The sequence below is a fragment of the Hemiscyllium ocellatum genome, chromosome 23 (assembly GCF_020745735.1).
Source record: "Hemiscyllium ocellatum isolate sHemOce1 chromosome 23, sHemOce1.pat.X.cur, whole genome shotgun sequence".
In the NCBI taxonomy this organism is placed as follows: Eukaryota; Metazoa; Chordata; class Chondrichthyes; order Orectolobiformes; family Hemiscylliidae; genus Hemiscyllium; species Hemiscyllium ocellatum.
The window spans coordinates 37819625-37837993 of record NC_083423.1 but is presented as its reverse complement, the minus strand read 5'-3'; the positions used below and the strand labels follow the sequence as shown (position 1 = coordinate 37837993).

Sequence of the window (18369 nt, the reverse complement as noted above, 5' to 3'; positions counted from 1 at the left end):
CTCAGTGGAAAAACTAAAAGAATTTTTGGACTTGCTGAATTGATAGACTTTGACCGAGGGGGAAAGAGGAAAAGATGTGTGCGGACAATGGCATCATATAACATTTTTTTAATCTTCCCTTTCTTTGCCCTTTTCCCTTTTGGGGTCTTGAGCCTTATAGAATCGGTATTGCTGTGATGTAAAATCCAGGTGTTTTATATCTGTTTGGTAGTTATTAGTTATTCTATTGTTCTGTTTTGCTGTGTGAGGGATGGTTACTTCTTTGATGTAAAGATGTATAGGGTTGAAATGTGGAGGGGGAGGGATAGGTGTTTATTGTTAACTTGCAGGAGTGTAAATAATATCTTTTTTTCAGCCCTCTCTTAGGGAGGCTAATATCTCCCTTATCTTAAAGAAAGGGGAAAGACCCCGTGGATTGCGTGTTGTAGAGACCCATCTCATTATTGAATGTGGATTTTAAAATCCAATCAAAGGTGTTGGCTCTGAGGTTGGAGAAGGTGCTGCCTGTTACTAAAAAAGAGGACCAGACAGGTTTTATCAAGGGCCGCAGCTCCTCCAGCAATATCAGATGGGTACTGAATATAGTGCAAACATGTCAGCAGAGACTGAGTCCGGGTTTGCTGGTCTCCCTGATTGCAGTAAAGGCTTTTGATCGGATGGAATGGTTTTATCTCTTTCTAGATCGTTTTGGCCTAGGAGGGGCCTTTGCCAAATGGTGGCAGTGTTTATATAAAAACCCAAAGGCAGTGGTTATCACAAATGGGGTTAAATCGGGCAATTTTGGTGTAGGGAGGGGCAGCCGACAGAGATGCCCCCTATCGCCGCTGCTATTTACCTTGATACTTGAACCACTGGTGGAGACTATCCGAAAGGACCCTGAAATTGTGGCACCAAAGGTGGGAGTTGGAAAACACAAAATCACTCTCTATGCGGACGATGTCCTTCTGTTTTTGGCTAACCCCAAAAAGTCCATACCCCAGCTAATTCAAAAAGTTGAACTACTCAGCAGCTTTTCAGGATACGGGTAAATTTTACAAAGTCAGGAGTCATGCCCTTGGGAGTTTTGGTGGAAGTACCGAAGCTGGAGGACAGAATGGAATTTCCTTTTAGATGGTCACAGAAAGGTTTTCTTTATCTGGGAATTTTTATTACTCCTTCCTTCCAGCAGTTGTACAGAGCTAACTTTGTACAGCTGTTTGAGAGAGTAAAGCAGGACTTGCAGAGGTGGGAGGGACTACCCCTATTGTGGTTAGGCCATATAGTCTTGATTAAGATGAATGTTCTTCCTCGGTTGCTCACATTGTTATTACCCAAACAGGTGTTGCGGAAGTTTGTGGGATGGCTTGGATCATTTATTTGGTGCCATAGGTGTCCCCTAATTAAAGTTACCCTGAGGCAGAAGATGAGGCGTTCTTTCTCCAGGCGTCGGGTGGTGAGGGAGTGGCAGCGGAGGAGCTCTGCTTTAGGGAACATATCTGGGACATCCGCACCAATCAACGCCACCATCCCGTGGCCCAACATTTCAACTCCTCCTCCCACTCTGCCTAGGATATGCAGGTCTTGGGCCTCCTCCACTGCCACTCCTTCACACCCAACGCCTGGAGGAAGAACTCCTCATCTTCCGCCGCAGAACACTTCAACCCCAGGGCATCAATGTGGACTTCACCAGTTTCCTCATTTCCCCTCCCCCCACCTTACCCCAGTTCCAACCTTCCAGCTCAGCACCATCCTGACGATCTGTCCTCTCTGCCAATCTTCCTTCCCACCTATCTGCTCCACCCTCCTCTCTAACCTATCAATTTCGTCCCCACCTCCATCCACCTATTGTACTCTTGGCTACCTTCTCCCCAGCCCCACCCCCCTCCCATTTATCTCTCCATCCTGGAGGCTCTCTGCCTTCATTCCTGATGAATGGCTTTTGCCCGAAACGTCGATTTTCCTGCTCCTTGAATGCTGCCTGACCTGCTGTGCTTTTCCAGCACCTCTCTAATACAGACTCTGATCTCCAGCATCTGCAGTCCTCACTTTTGTCCAAATATGAGACAACTCTTATTGCAAAGGCAGTTTATTATTAACTTTACTATAATATAATATAATATAATACTACAATATTATTTCTACTTTTCTGTACTTTTGTACTTTGATAACTATTATTGGTCTTTTTTTGTGAAATAGTGAAAAAGTTTTTTAATAAATATATATAAAAATGACTGCCAATTCAGTGTGTGTACTTAATTACATGCATGCTAATTATAAAGAACTAATCAGAAAGGTTTTGTTAAATTTAACAAACAAGGGTTTAGTTTTAATACACCTGAACCCAAGTAAAAATATTGTAAATGCAAAAATGTTAAAATACATCTCAACTTCTGCAAACCTGCACATACACACAGATAACATGATAGAAAAGTACTATCAAAGTCTGCAAATAAAAAGAATACTGTGATGACTTTTATTAGTCAGGATAAAAGCTGTTTATATATCTCAAGTAAAGCCTTTGTCTACAAAAAAAATGTAAACAAAATGTCTGGTAATGTAATTACTTTTATCATCTTAGTGCCAGAGGGATTTCATATTTTAAAGAATCCAATTCAGAAATCTAGCCAATTAAATTAGAACATTACAGCACAGTACAGGTCCTTCAGCCCTTGATGTTGCACTGACCTGTGAAACCAACCTGAAGCCCATCTAACCTACATTATTCCATTCTCATCCGTATGCCTATCCAATGACCATTTAAATGCTCTTAAAGTTGACGAGTCTACTACTGTTGCAGGCACTACATTCCATGCCACTACTACTCTCTGAGTAAAGTAACTACCTCTAACATCTGTCTTATATCTATCACCCCTCAATTTAAAGCTCTGTCCCCTCATGCTAGCCATTGCCATTCAAGGAGAAAGGCTCTCACTGTCCAAAACATCTAACCCTCTGATTATCTTATATGTCTCAATTAAGTCATCTCTCGACTATCTTCTTTTTAACAAAACCAGCTTCAAGTCCCTCAGCCTTTCCTCGTAAGATCTTCCCTCCATACCAGACAATATTCTAGTAAATCTCCTCTGAACCCTTAACAAAGCTTTCACATCCTTCCTATAATGCGGTGACCAGACTTTACGTAATACTCCAACTGCAGCCGCACCAGAGTTTTATACAGCTGTAGCATGACCTCATGGTTCCGAAACTCAATCCCTCTACTAATAAAAGCTAACACACCACATGCCTTCTTAACAACCCTATCAACCTGGGTGGCAACTTTCAAGGATATATGTACCTGAACACCGAGATCTCTCTGCTCATCTACACTACCCAGAACCTTACAAGAGCCCAGTACTCTGTGTTCCTGTTACTCCTTCCAAAGGGAATCACCTCATACATTTTTGTATTAAACTCCATTTGCCACCTCTCAGCCCAGCTCTGTAGCTTATTTATGTCCCTCTGTAACCTACAATATCCTTCATCACTATCCATAAATCTACCGACCTTAGTGTCATCCGCAAATTTACTAACCCATCCTTCTATGCTCTCACCCAGGTCATTTATAAAAATGACAGACAACAGTGGACCCAAAACAGATCCTTGCATTGCACAACTTGTAACCAAACTCCAGGATGAATATTTCCCATCAACCATCACCTTCTTTCAGCTAGCTAATTTCTGATCCAAACCACTAAATCACACTCAATCCCATTCCTCCATATTTTGTGCAATAACCTATCATGGGGAACTTTATCGAACGCCTTACTAAAATCCATACACACCACATCAATCACTTTACCCTCATCCACCAGTTTGGTTACCTTCTCAAAGAACTCAATAAGGTTTGTGAGGCACAACCTACCCTTCACAAAACCATGTTGACTATCCCTAATCAACTTATTCATCTCTAGATGATTATAAATCCTATCTCTTATAATCCTTTCCAACACTTTACCGTCAACTGAATTAAAGCTTACTGGTCTATAATTTTCAGGTTTGTCTCTATTCCCCTTCTTGAACAAGGGAACAACTATTTGCTATTCTTCAGTCTTCTGGCACTATCCCTGTAGACAATGACAACATAAAGATCAAAGCCAAAGGCTCAGCAATCTCCTCCCTGGCTTCGCAGAGAATCCTAGGATAAATTAATATTTGAAGAAAAGGTCTTCATGATTATTTAAAAATTATTGTCTCTTTGTGGTTAAACTCCCAGGTCTTTTATATTATTCATTGATCTATATTTTGTAGTTTCATTAAAACTGTAAATTGTAAAACTAAAACTAAAATTATAATCACATTTGTACTGCGATTTAATTTATATGTAAAATGTGTTCCTGTGGACAGTAAGGTGTCTTAGTGGTTAGCACTGCTGCTTCATAGTGCCAGGGATCCAGGTTCGATTCCAACCTCGGCTGACTGTCAGCCTGGAGTGTGCACATTATTTCAGTGTCTGCCTGGGTTTCCTTCAGATGCTCCAGTTTTCTCCCACAGTCCAAAGATGTGCACATTAGGTGAGTTATACTGATATTGCCTATTGTGTTCAGGGATGTGTTAGGCTAGGTGGAGTAGCCATAGTAAAAGGGGTGTTATAGGATATGGTGGAGGTACTTCGTCTGGCTGGGATGCACTTTGGAGTGTTGGTACAGACTCGATGGCTGAATGGCCTCCTTCCACACTCTAGGGATTCAATGATTCTAAAAAAACATTAAAAATGCACAGAACCAGCAGAACATTTTAACTTGAATAACATGTGTGAACATTAATTTACAGGAAATCACAATTGCAGAAGTTAGAAAAACTGAAAAAAGAAAGAAAAGTCCTGCCAGTCCTCTCGAAAGCAAGAGAACCCAAGACTTTATTAATTGGTCCGGTAAGGGAAAACACATTTGATATTCCACAACTTTGTTAAGATAAAGATGCGATGTCACAATGATCTAGAGATGGAATCCTGAGCAACAAATGGATCACCTATGGTGTTGTGGCTTCCAATGGAGAATTCAAGGTGAAATTAGTGATACCTTGTTGTTTGTCTACTTTTCACTCAATGACAAAGAAATCAGATAAATAAGTTGCTTGTATACTGAATGCTACGTACAAGACCAATTTCACCCATTTTTCTAAGAAGAAGCGTACAGGCAGGACACCAGTAACCTCTATTCCGAACCCTGCTGGAGAATTTGGGGCCATCATTTTCAATAATGATGACTAATATCCATTTGTGATTTTTGAGAAGAATTGTAGCTCAGGTTGTTGAACAGGTATGTTTGCTCGCTGAGCTGGTAGGTTTGTTCTCAGACATTACATCACCATGCGAGGTAACATCATCAGTGAGCCTCCGCTGAAGCGCTAGTGCTCTGTCCCACTTTATATCTATGTGTCTTGGTTTGTTACAGTGGGTGATATAATTTCCGGTTCTTTTTCTAGAGGTTGATAAATGGAGTCCAAATCAATGTGTTTATTGTTGGAGTTCTGGTTTGAATTCCAGGCCTCTAGAAATTCCCATGTGCGTCTTTGTTTAGCCTGTCCTAGGATGGATGTGTTGTCCCAGTCGAAGTGATGTCCTTCTTTGTCTGTGGGTAATGATACTAGTGATAGTTGGTTCTCGTGTATTCGGTGGCTAATTTTCTCTCTGTCTGTCCGATGTAGTGTTTGTTGAAATCCTTGCAGGGTATTTTGTATATGACATTCGTTTTGCTGGCTGTTGATATCGGGTCCTTTACGTTCATTAGTAGCTGTTTCAGTGTGTTGGTAGGTTGGTGGGCTACTATGATGTTAACGGGTCGGAGTAGTCTGGTCATCATTTCCGACGTGTCTTTGATGTATGGTAGTGTGGCTAGAGTCTCTGGGCATGTTGTGTCTTCTTGTTTGAGTCTGTTGTTTAAGAATCGGCGGACTGTGCTTATCGGGTACCCATTGTTCTTGAATACGTTGTATAGTATTTTTCTTTTGCTGCTCGTAGTTCCTCGGTGCTGTAGTGTGTTGTGGCCCATTTAAATAATGTCCTGATGCAGCTCTGTTTGTTCGTGTTGGAATGATTGCTCCTTTAGATTAGATTCCCTATAGTGTGGAAACAGGTCCTTCGACCCAACAAGTCCACACCGACCCTCCGAAGAGTAACCCAACCAGACTCATTTCCCTCTGACTAATGCACCTCACACTTTGAGAAATTTAGCATGGCCAATTCATCTGACCTGCATACCTTTGGACTGTGGGAGGAAACCAGAGTTCCCGGAGGAAACCTACGCAGACACCGGGAGAATGTGTAAACCCTACACAGACAGTCGCCTGAGGCTGGAATCAAACCAGAGTCCCTGGCAGTGTGAGGCAGCAGTGTTAGCCACTGAGCCACCATGCCACCCCTGTAGTTGAGTATCTGGTTTGTGTGTGTTGCTCTCCTGTAGATGCTGGTTTGCAGTTTTCCATTGACTGTTTGTTCCACTGTGACATATTTGAAGGGGAGTCTCTTGTTGTTGTTCTCTTCATCTTTGGTGAAATTTATGCCAGTAAGGATGTTCTTAATGATATTGTAGGTTTCTTCTAATTTGTTCCATTCTGTGACGACAAAGCTCAGTGAGCAAACTTACAACCTGATTAATACCCACCTCGCATGCAGTGGATGTGTGTTAGGGCCCTCACCGGGTCAAAGGGAATTGGGATGCAGGGGAAATGGGTCCATGAAAGGAAAATGGGGAGAGGCCACTTATGTTTGTTCATCTCATTGAATGGTGGCAGATCACCAGTAAAGGATGAAATGGCCTGGTCCTGGTTTTATGTGTTCCTAAAATATGACATCAAATCATATAAGTAGCTAGCAGGACAGATGAAAAAGGTAAGTTTTAACAAGTATCTTAAAGGTGGAAGGACAGCTGGGAAATAGAGAGTCATGTGGAATGAATGTCAGAGCTGGCAGACAGGGAAACTAAAGCATGCCCACCAATGAAGTGAAGTGCACATTAGATAGACAAGAGATCAGAAATGGTGGAATACAAAATTCATAATGTGTCACAAGTCTAAAGAAGGTTCCAGAGAGGGGCGAATCCATGGAGACATTTGAAAACAAAGATAATTTTAAAATCAGGGATTTGCTGGATCCTTTATAGCTTGGCTTTGTCAGGGCCAATGGGTGAACTGGATGATGCAATATAGGACATCAATCATCATTTGCTTAAGAGCAGATATTCCATTAGCTGTAAGTTATGATCAGATTTATTGTATTATAGATTAATTGTATAGCAGTCAAAATAATTAGAATTTTAAGTAGAGGATTTTAAACATAATAATCTATAACATTTTGGGTTGTTAATATTTTGCTTTTTTTTAACTAGTTGAGAATTGTGAGTGCGAAGTTGCTATCTGCCCAATCAGTATTCAATCAGAATAACTTTGATTTTCATTGGTGCAATGTATAATGAATGATCGATCTGTATCTAATATAACCTGTTTGATCTGACAGGTGAAAATACTTCCATTTATTACTTGGTCCTTCAGTGGACCATGATGGTCCATTGAACCTGGATGCTCAATTTCTCCTCGGGAATGCCTGTGACCAGTCTCTGTGCGATCAAAGTATTCCTTCACTTGATTGTCCTGGCTCAGCTAATGAGCAAGTACATTTTGCTCAATGCAGCTATACGACAAATTAAGTTTCACAAAGTGCTCAGATGAACTACGGTATATTACAATATATTTCTGCTCTTTTGATCACTTTCTCTGGTTGTTTTCTTTGGCTGTTTGAGCATCATCTGGTTTGCCTAACTGCCTTACTGATGGGCCATTTGTATGGTTGCCTCATTCCCTGTAGTCTAACTCTGGAATGACTTCAGAAAAATAGGTTGATGATACTTTTTATATTATAAATGTTATAAAAAACAATTCTTCAGTTCAAACTTCAAATGTTCTAATAGAAAGGATTAATTAGTTCATGTCAGCCCCTTCCAATGTGTCAATCAATTTATTAAACAGCTGGCAAAACTTATGGTTGGCCAAAATACTCTGTATTTTGTAACATTATTCTGTAACATTATTAAGATAATTGTGGTAGGTTTGTTACAGAAAATTTCCAAGTCCTCCAAAATAATAATTCCAGAAGCCCCTGACCAACTTCCAAAAACTTAACATCAACTTCTCAGGTTAGTTGATGGACCATTTGATGATACATACTATTGCCAGTGTCCATTCCTCCTTTTCCGATAATTTTTACTGTTTTAAACATTATGCTGGAGAATAGAAACTTCAATTGCCCAAGAAAAAAGGTTGGACAAAACATTTTCCAAATGTATTGAGATTGTCCTTCTCGTGTTAAATTAGGGGCAGGTTCTCCTGACTGTTCATTCAGCACTGATAGTTTTCATAAATCCTTAACCATACTTATTTGGCAGTTCTCCAGCTGCTCTATGTTTTGATTCATGAGTTCCTTACCTCTTTGTTTCTGATTTATCATTCAATTTTGAGCCAATTAAAAATATATATTAGTGAAGAAATAATGGAAATAAGCTTCAAGAAAATAATGATAGGTTGGTGGTTTGAATAGACACATGCCAGATGAAATTTGCTGCAGAAAAGGGTGAGGTGACACATTTTCAAATAAGAATAGTGAATGGTCTGTTATGTGTGTGGTGTGTACGCAAATGTTTGAAGGTGGAAGGACAGGTTCACAAAATAGTTAATAAATTGTAAGACATCCTGGACTAACTATGTAGAAGCATGAAAAGCAGGATGATGTGAAAACCATAAGACCATAAGACATAGGAGTGGAAGTAAGGCCATTCGGCCCATCGAGTCCACTCCGCCATTCAATCATGGCTGATGGGCATTTCAACTCCACTTACCAGCGTTCTCCCCGTAGCCCTTAATTCCTCGAGACAACAAGAATCTATCAATCTCTGCCTTGAAGACATTTAGCGTCCCAGCCTCCACTGCACTCCGTGGCAATGAATTCCACAGACCCACCACTCTCTGGCTGAAGAAATGTCTCCGCATTTCTGTTCTGAATTTACCCCCTCTAATTCTAAGGCTGTGTCCACGGGTCCTAGTCTCCTCGCCTAATGGAAACAATTTCCTAGCATCCACCCTTTCCAAGCCATGTATTATCTTGTACGTCTCTATTAAGTCTCCCCTTAATCTTCTAAACTCCAATGAATACAATCTTGGATCCTCAGCTGTTCCTCATATGTTAGACCTACCATTCCAGGGATCATCCGTGTGAATCTCCATGGATACGTTCCAGTGCCAGTATGTCCTTCCTGAGATGTGGGGACCAAAACTGGACACAGTACTCCAAATGGTGCCTAACCAGAGCTTTATAAAGTCTTAGTAGCACATCACTGCTTTTATATTCCAACCATCTTGAGATAAGTGACAACATTGCATTCGCTTTCTTAATCATGGACTCAACCTGCATGTTTACCTTTAGGGAATCCTCGACTAGCACTCCCAGATCCCTTTGTACTTTGGCTTTACGAATTTTCTCACCATTTAGAAAGTAGTCTATGCTTTTATTCTTTTTGCCAAAGTGCAAGACCTTGCATTTGCTCACGTTGAATTCCATCAGCCATTTCCTGGACCACTCTCCCAAACTGTCTAGATCCTTCTGTAGCCTCCCCACTTCCTCAGTACTACCTGCCTGTCCACCTAACTTCGTATCATCTGCAAACTTCGCTAGAATGCCCCCAGTCCCTTCATCCAAATCATCAATATATAATGCGAACAGCTGTGGCCCCAACACTGAAGCCTGCGGGACACCGCTTGTCACCAGCTGCCATTCCAAAAAAGAACCTTTTATCCCAACTCTCTGCCTTCTGTCAGACAGCCAATCCTCAATCCATCCCAGTAGCTCACCTCGAACACCATGGGCCCTCACCTTGCTCAGCAGCCTCCCGTGTGGCACCTTATCAAATGCCTTTTGAAAGTCTAGATAGACCACATCCACTGGGTTTCCCTGGTCTAACCTACTTGTCACCTCTTCAAAGAATTCTAACAGGTTTGTCAGCCATGACCTTCCCTTACTAAATCCATGTTGACTTGTTCTAATCAGACTCTTCTCTTCTAAGAATTTAGAAACCTCATCCTTAATGATGGATTCTAGAATTTTACCAACAACCGAGGTTAGGCTAATTGGCCTATAATTTTCCATCTTTTGTCTTGATCCTTTCTTGAACAAGAGGGTTACAACAGCGATCTTCCAATCATTTGGGACCTTCCCTGACTCCAGTGACTCTTGAAACATCTCAACCAATGCCTCCGCTATTTCCTCAGCCACCTCTCTCAGAACTCTAGGATGTATCCCATCGGGGCCAGGAGATTTATCAATTTTAAGACTTTTTAACTTTTCTAGCGCTATCTCTTTTGTAATGACAACGATATTCAACTCAGCCCCCTAACTCCCTTTAATTGTTGGGATATTACTCATGTCTTCCACTGTGAAAACTGATGCAAAGTACTTGTTAAGTTCTCCTGCTATTTCCTTATCTCCCATCATTAGGCTTCTAGCATCAGTTTGAAGTGGCCCAGTGTCTACTTTTGCCTGTTGTTTGTTTCTTATGTATTGAAAGAAACTTTTACTATCATTTCTAATATTACTGGCTAGCCTACCTTCATATTTGATCCTCTCCTTTCTTATTACTCTCTTTGTTATCCTCTGTTTGTTTTTGTAGCCTTCCCAATCTTCTGATTTCCCACTGTTCTTGTTCCTGTTATAGGATCTCTCTTTTTCTTTAATACATTTCCTGACTTCCTTTGTCAGCCATGGTTGTCTAATCCCTCCCCGGATAATCTTTCTTTTCTTGGGGATGAACCTCTGTACAGTGTCCTCAATTATACCCACAAACTCCTGACATTTTTACTCTACTGTCTTCCCCGCTAGGCTCTGCTTCCAGTCTATTTTTGTCAGTTCCTCTCTCATGCCCTCATAATTATTTAACTGTAACACCATTACATCCGATTTTGCCTTCTCTCTTTCAAACTCCAGACTGAACTCTACCATATTATGATCGCTACTTCCTAAGGGTTCCCTTACTTTAAGATCTTTTATAGAGTCTGGTTCATTGCAAAGCACTAGGTCCAGAATAGCCTGCTCCCTTGTGGGCTCATGACAAGCTGTTCCAAAAAGCCATCCTGTAAGCATTCCTACATAAAACACTATTTTCTCCCCAGCTGGAACAACATAAGCCATTCAGATACCAGAAGAAATTAAGGCATTGGGTATAGTATCAAAGAGAATTTCTCAAATCATTCCAAGGATGATGGATTAAGTTAAATGGGTTCAAGGGACCAACTCAAATTGTTGTCCTCAGATCAGAGAAAGTGAACAGAAGAATTCATAGAAGTGTTTAAAAGCATGAATGATTTAGACAAAGTAAAGAAAGATAAAGTTTTTCAATGACTGATATGTACAGGGGAGGGTACAGATTTAACATGGTTTGCAAAAGAATTGATATGTGAAACAATAATACACACAATCCTGGTTAGGATTTTAATTAACGGTCTGATAGACTTCCTTCAAAGGGAAGTTGAGTAAATCCTTGAAAGAAAATAGTTCAGGAATATGGAAAAAGAGGATTGAAGTGGATCTATATAGATTGATCTTTCAAAGATGCTGTCACAGACTGGATGGGCCAAATGTCTCCTTCTGCAGTATACTATTCTCTGATTCTATGTGACAGGAATTAAATGTGATGCTGAACAGGTACACACAAAACAAAACAAAATCTATTCAATCTTTTGTAGTTATGATCTCAATGTGAGTTCTGTAGTCCTAACACCAACTAAATGGTACAGTTTTTTAAAAACTGCAAAACCAATTTAAGGTTATAATGTGAAAACAATTTCTAACCTGTAACCTTGAGGGATAATAGTATATAATTACAATAAGATGGTAAGAATAGGGGCAGCACAGTGGCTAGCACTACTGCATTTCAGCACCAGGAACCCAGGTTTGATTCCACCCTCAGGCAACTGTGTAGAGTTTGCACATTCATCCCATGTCTGTGTTTCCTCCGGGTCTCCGGTTTCCTCCTACAATCCAAAGGATGTGCCAGTTAGATGAAATGGCCATGCCAAATTGCCCATAGTTTCCAAGGATGTGAGGTTAGGTAAATTAGCGATGGAAAATGCAGGGTTACAGGGATAGAGTTGGGAGGTGGATCTGGCTGGGATGATCTTCAGAGGGTAGGTGTGAGCTTGATGGGTGCATGGCCTGCTTTCCCGCTGTGGGTATTCTATGATTTAAAGACTACCTACTTAAAAATATAACCACTTTAAATATTTCCATAAGGATGATGTTATTCTGCTGAGTGCTGAGCATGATGGAGCAGCGTGGATAAGTAGGATCTGATAGAAGATAGTGGTGGATTCTTCATCGGTAGTTTGTGACAGGGGGTCCTCCACCATTTTGGTTCTAAAATTACTCCTGGGATTTTTTTTCATATAACCCCTACAGTATGGAAGCAGGCCACTTGGCCCATCAAGTCCACACTGACCTTCCGAAGAGCATCCCACCCAAACCCAACCCCACATTTGCCCATGGCTATGCATCTAACCAACACTGACACAGGGAGAATGTGCAAACTCCACACAATCATCCGAGGGTGGAATCAAACCCACATCCCTCCTGTTCAGAGTCAGCAGTGCTAACTGCTGAGCCACCCATGTTCTGAATATTCCATATGTAACCCAGCCGCCAAATAAACACAAACGTGTTTATAGCTCCTGTCACTTGATAAAAAGGTGGAAGTAAATTCCAGCTCTGTAGGATCCTGCAAGAGAAAATCAGATCAATCACTATAGATGATGCACTTGTAAGCTGCTGTTTGACTTGTCTGTGTGAAAACGTTCAATTTGCATGCAGCCAACACCTTGTGTGAGTGATATTACTGGAAGTCAGACCCAGGACAGTGAGGTCTGGCAGCAGCAGTTTGATTAATCATGGTGCTAATCTCTGTAAATAGCTGCCATGGACATTCAACCAAATAAGAATGGAAAGGTGAACCCTTCGGTTAATTCTCGGTCCAATTTTACTACATAACAAACACCAAATACCATTGACTTTCATCTCAGCTCACCAGATTGAAACACAGCTCCAGGAGAGTGTGCAATACATGGCAGAGGGCAATATTCTGCCCAATGTCCCTAACAGATCTGAGGGGTGGATGGATTTTTCACGAGTGGCCTGAATTCTGCCGTTTTGAGTTTGTGTTTATGAGTGAGCTTCGTGGCGCCCAGTCAGATATAGATCAGAGCAACTCCTTTCATGCAATTTTCCGCCTTTTGCCTTGTACGTTATGCATCATTGCGGAACCACAGGGCAGCAGAGATAGAAATGCTCGCTGTTGCTGGGACCTTGCGGAGTTCACACCACTAGAGTTATATATTTAAAGCTCAGCCGTATGCCATTTCAGATACTGCAAGGCATAAACTGTTCCTGAAAATGTGCCTCTCCACTGTCAATATGGAATGCATGGTCCAGAAAGACAAGTTAATCGAATCCCCACAGTGTGGAAACAGGCCATTTGGTCCAACATTCCGACATCGACCCTCCAAAGAGTAAACCACTCAGGCCCATTCCTCAATGTTTATCCCTGACTAATGTACTTAACTTACATATACCCAAACACTATGGACAACTTAACATGGCCAATTCACTTGACCTGCACATCTTTGGATTGTGGGAGGAAATCCACGCAGACACGGAGAGAATGTGCAAACTCCACATAGACTGAGGCAGGAATCAAACCCAGGTTTCTGGCACTGTTAGACAGCAGTACTAATCACTGAACCACTGTGCCGCCCTCTCTTTGTTGATGGGGACCTAAATGTGCTAGTGGATGGGATGGTCATGCTTTATCCTGCAAAGCAGGTGCAGGTCATTCCACCAGATCCAGAGGGAGAAGATAGCCTAGTAGTATTTTCAATGAACTAGTAATTAACCAGGTAATGCTCTGGGGGACTCAGGTTTGAATCTCAACACAGCAGATGGTGAAACTTAAATCTACAAGAAATCTTGGAATTAAAAGTTTAATGATGACCATCTAAACATTGGCAACAGTTGGAAAAATCCAACTGGTTTATTAGGGAATGAAAACTACTGTCCTTACCTAGGCTGGCTACAGGAGACTTCAGGCCCACAGCAATATGGTTGACTTTCAACTGTCCTCTGAAATAGCCTAGCAAGATACTCAGTTGTATCTAACTGCTAACATGTTTCAGAAAAAGAATGAAACTTGATGTGCCACCTGGCCGTGACTAAGGGACTAGAAACAACAATGGCAAACCCAATTTTGTTGATTCTGAGAAGTGCTCCTGGAGGGCTGGTGTCAAAATTGGGAGTTGTATACCTTGCAATGTTCCAGACTCCACCATCTCATCCCTGGGTATGTCCTGTCCCACCATGGGAGGGTGATGCAGTGGGAGAAAATTCCCCAGCAAGATATCAACATTGACTCTTGGCCTCAACATCACAGGTGCTAGTCTTTAGGCAATTTGATTCACTCCACCTGATACTCCCCCAGTTGGGGGCAGTTTTTGAGGATAAATCTACATCTAACATGTGAGAGTCTTTTAAAGACTAGTCTTGCTGTTGTGTTTTGCATTACCAATGTGGTGTTTATGAGAATTATACTATTCCAACATCAAGCATATTTTTGTTCTGATGTCAATACAATGCTGAATCAGGGCATCTTAATGTTTGTCCAGGATTTAGAGCTGAGCACAGTGCAGCTTATTAGTGACTTTATAGAATTAATGTTACAAAATCACACTACTGGATCATATGTCAGCACACTTGTCCCTTACTTTGCCATTATTTAATTTTGTTAGCTAATTAAGTTGTAATAATTTTTGATAAGTAGGCAACAGGATTTTATGGTCTGAGTTCTTAGTGCTGTTAACATTAGCAAATAAATATGAGATGTTAACTTCTTGTTCCTCTGCTAATAGATGTTAAGAGGTTTGTTGAACAAATAACACGTCTGTTAAAAAAATAAAAACTTGTATAAATGCACTGGTCATAAATACTCTTTTGGTCTTGTATATTTTCTTACATCATGCAATGCTCAATTTTATATGGTCATGTGCCCGTCGTGATAGCTGGGAATGTGTTAAAGGTGTTGTGTAAATGCAAGTTCCTGGTTTAACATCTTTATCTCTAATTGTCTATCCTCATTTGCATCATGAATGTGAGAGTAATAACTTGTCTAGTTTTATCTTGGTTGTTAATATCATTTAGTTTTTGTTTTTTGTGGCAAGTTTATGAACAGTGACATTGCAGCATTTGTTAAGTAATATCCATATCATACACCTTTTCAGATGTTTCATGTTATTGTGCCAGACAGGAATATTTGAATTTGGCTAGTCTATCCTGCACTCTTTTTATCTATTGATGTATTTTGACTCATTGTTCTTTCTTTGTCTCCTTCAATCAATTTTGATTGCAAGCCATATTTATTGGAAGTCATCATCAGAGCTTAAGTACATCAGAAAGGCAAAATGAAGCCTGAAATAAATACTGTCTATTAAATTAATTTCACAAATTGACTTCAATACCTATTTGTTAAATGCGTTTTCACAAACCAATTTCACACCTTCGGCATTTATTCAAAACAACCAATTAACAATCTGCAATCATGTCAAACCACCCAGTTAATTTATTTTTATTTAAATTTCTCACACTAATCATATTTGGGCTCTTCTTAATGACAGGTCCAATTAGGGGCAGTTTGTATGCTTATGCCCAGCCCCTTGTCACTTAACAAAGTCTTTCTGAATGCATTCAAGAATACATTGGACTGGTTTTGAATTCAGATCATTGAGGTGAAGGGTCGTTGTGACACAATAGTAATGTCTCTACCTTTGAACCAGGAGACCTAACTTCAAGGCCCTACTTACTCCAGAGATGTGTAATAACAGGAGACATTATCTGAAAGATCACTATCTAACCCACTGCATTAAGCAATTCCAAAATGCTGCAGGTTTATCTAGATGAACTGGAAGAGCAATAAATACTTAGAATTTTTTATAAACCATAATCACCTAAATGTGTTGCTATACATCATGCTGCACTCAAAATACACTGGGGTTTCACCATGATCCTATCAGTAACAAACATAGAAGAAAAACGGTGATTAGAGTGGCATCTAGAAGGTGAATAGCAGCAGTGAGCAAGGCTGCTAAAGTTGATGGAAGTGAGGCCAGAGACCAAATTACGGTGGAGCAAGAAGTGAGGTCAGAGGTCATGGTGGGAGTGAAGTTGGGACCAGGCAGCAAGACTGCTGGACTGGGGGTGAGTGATACTGATGGGTTGCAGGACAATTAGGGATAATGAAGCTGCAAAGGGTGGAGAGCGGCTGCGAGGTTGTGAAGGGGAGAATGTGAGAGGCTGCAAAGGAGAGATGTGAAGAGTTGCAAAGTTGGAATAAGGGGATACAAAGGGCACAGAGGGACTGCATATAGGAGAGTGTCGTTTTAAACTTTTCAATAGATTAATACTTCACTAAGTGGGAGCCAAAAAAACCCTGAAAACACTGAGGTAATTAATTCTTGCAAATGAATATCGAGTCTCTAGTTTAAGGCTGCAGATGTTCAGGAGCTGCCATATGGAGGAAAGTGTGGTGGATGCTTTTATAAGGAATACTATGTCAATTGAAAATTTAATTTTAAAAATTTATTTCTTAAAGATTTGCATTTATTTATCAAATTGAATCAAGTACAGTTACTCCATTAGAGATAAAATGCTACTATTTAGCTGTGACTTCATCAATCTGCAAAAAGTATGTTTAGGGTGGTGTGTATCAAAGCATGTGTCAGTTTTCTTAAAAATAACTCATTTTATTATGAATGTATGTCTGTTGTCTTTGTGCCAGCTTAAGTGCTGTGCTGGCTGGGAAACTAATGCTTTCCTTGAATGTTGTGGCTTTAAGATTAATAGGTATTTGAAGACATTGATGAATTCTTCTAATTCTGCTTCTGCATGAGTCTAACGACACAAGTATAGAAGGTAATTCTACTATGTGACTGTATCACCTAATCAAGGCGTTAGTGGGTTTGAAAAAAGGAACCATTGAAACTCAAAAATTGGCCCTCAATACTTAAAATATAGACCTCAAGAAAAACTGAAGAGTAGGTCTGAAAACAATTATGTGATTCATCTTTACTGCCTCGATTACCTACAGATGATATGAGTAATTTGAGATGTGTGGTGTGTTAAAATCCCCACTATTAAAATAATAGTCAAATGACACATTCAGGCTCTTGATGTCCACTCATGAATATCATTATTTCCAACTTTATAAATTTAGTATTTGAATTTTGTTACTCATTGTTAGTGAATTCTATGCTCCCAGCAGGGTACCATGCTTAAGAGTGTACAGTTTTGAGGCAGTGTTATGTCCTTTGATTCCTTGGAACCCTTCTCATGTCAAAGACAGAATGGGATCACAAAATTAGACCAAATACTACTTATCTCAATGTAATTGTCTAAAATAATTTTCATTTTACACATGTTGGAATATTTTGTTATTGTACAGACATGTCAAAATTGACAACATCTACTGGTTATTTTCAGAAAATAACAAATGATATGCCAGTTCAGCATATCAGTACATGGTATATTGAAAAAGATTGCCAACAAATCATAGAATCCCTACAGCATGGAAGCAGGCCATTTGGCCTATCAAGTCCACACTAACCCTCCAAAGATCATCCCACCCAGACCTTCCCTATATTTTTAATTCTGCATTTACCACGGCCAATCCATCTCACCTGCACATCTTTAGGAGGAAGCAAACACAGAAACAGGGAGAATATGGAAATTCCACACGGATAGTCGCTCGAGAGTGGAATTGAACTCAGGTCGCTGAGGCAGCAGTGCTAAACACTGAGACACGCTTCTGCCATCTTTGAGTGATCCAGATGCAACATAGACACCTTTTGAAGGAAGTTTAAAGATGGGCAATAAATACTGACTGAGCTAGTGTCACCTGAAAAATATAAATTAATTTTTTTAAGAAGCTCTTATCAATCAAACTTTTTGAAAAATTCATAACTATTTCATAATTATAAATATCAAGAGTTTCAAATAAAAAAAGGAAGGAGAGACAAACTTATAATTAGAAACTAAAGTACTACACTTGCAATTGTTGGTGCACCAGTGCTGTTATCTTTACATCACAATTTACAAAACATGTATGGGCAATCCTGAATATATGGTCTGGTACAGCCCCTCACCTATCGGGCTTAGGATATCATGGCCATGCTCCCAACAGTTTTGTTGATTGTTAGCAAATCAATGAATTGTTTGGATTTATCATCCCCTTCCTGCAACTCTTCTAGTAATGAAAGGAGCTAGCAGCTGGTGTACGTGTTTCCATGTCCTTTCATCTCATTCTGTGGGGACAGGTA

General features: G+C 40.3%; 1 protein-coding gene across 7 annotated transcripts in view; it reads right to left on the bottom strand.

Moving 5' to 3' along the window:
- The window catches only part of c23h12orf4 (chromosome 23 C12orf4 homolog), a 172068-nt gene that overhangs the window by 136545 nt on the left and 17154 nt on the right, over nt 1–18369 (bottom strand). Inside the window, exon 4 of one of the 7 annotated variants that reach the window (XM_060842883.1) lies at nt 17731–17948. The exons of the other annotated variants lie outside the window; for them this stretch is intronic. Within the exon in view, the coding sequence (XP_060698866.1) occupies nt 17731–17738 (8 nt within the window). The 5' untranslated portion in view covers nt 17739–17948. The remainder of the gene's footprint in view (nt 1–17730; nt 17949–18369) is intronic. 7 annotated transcript variants of the gene reach the window in all.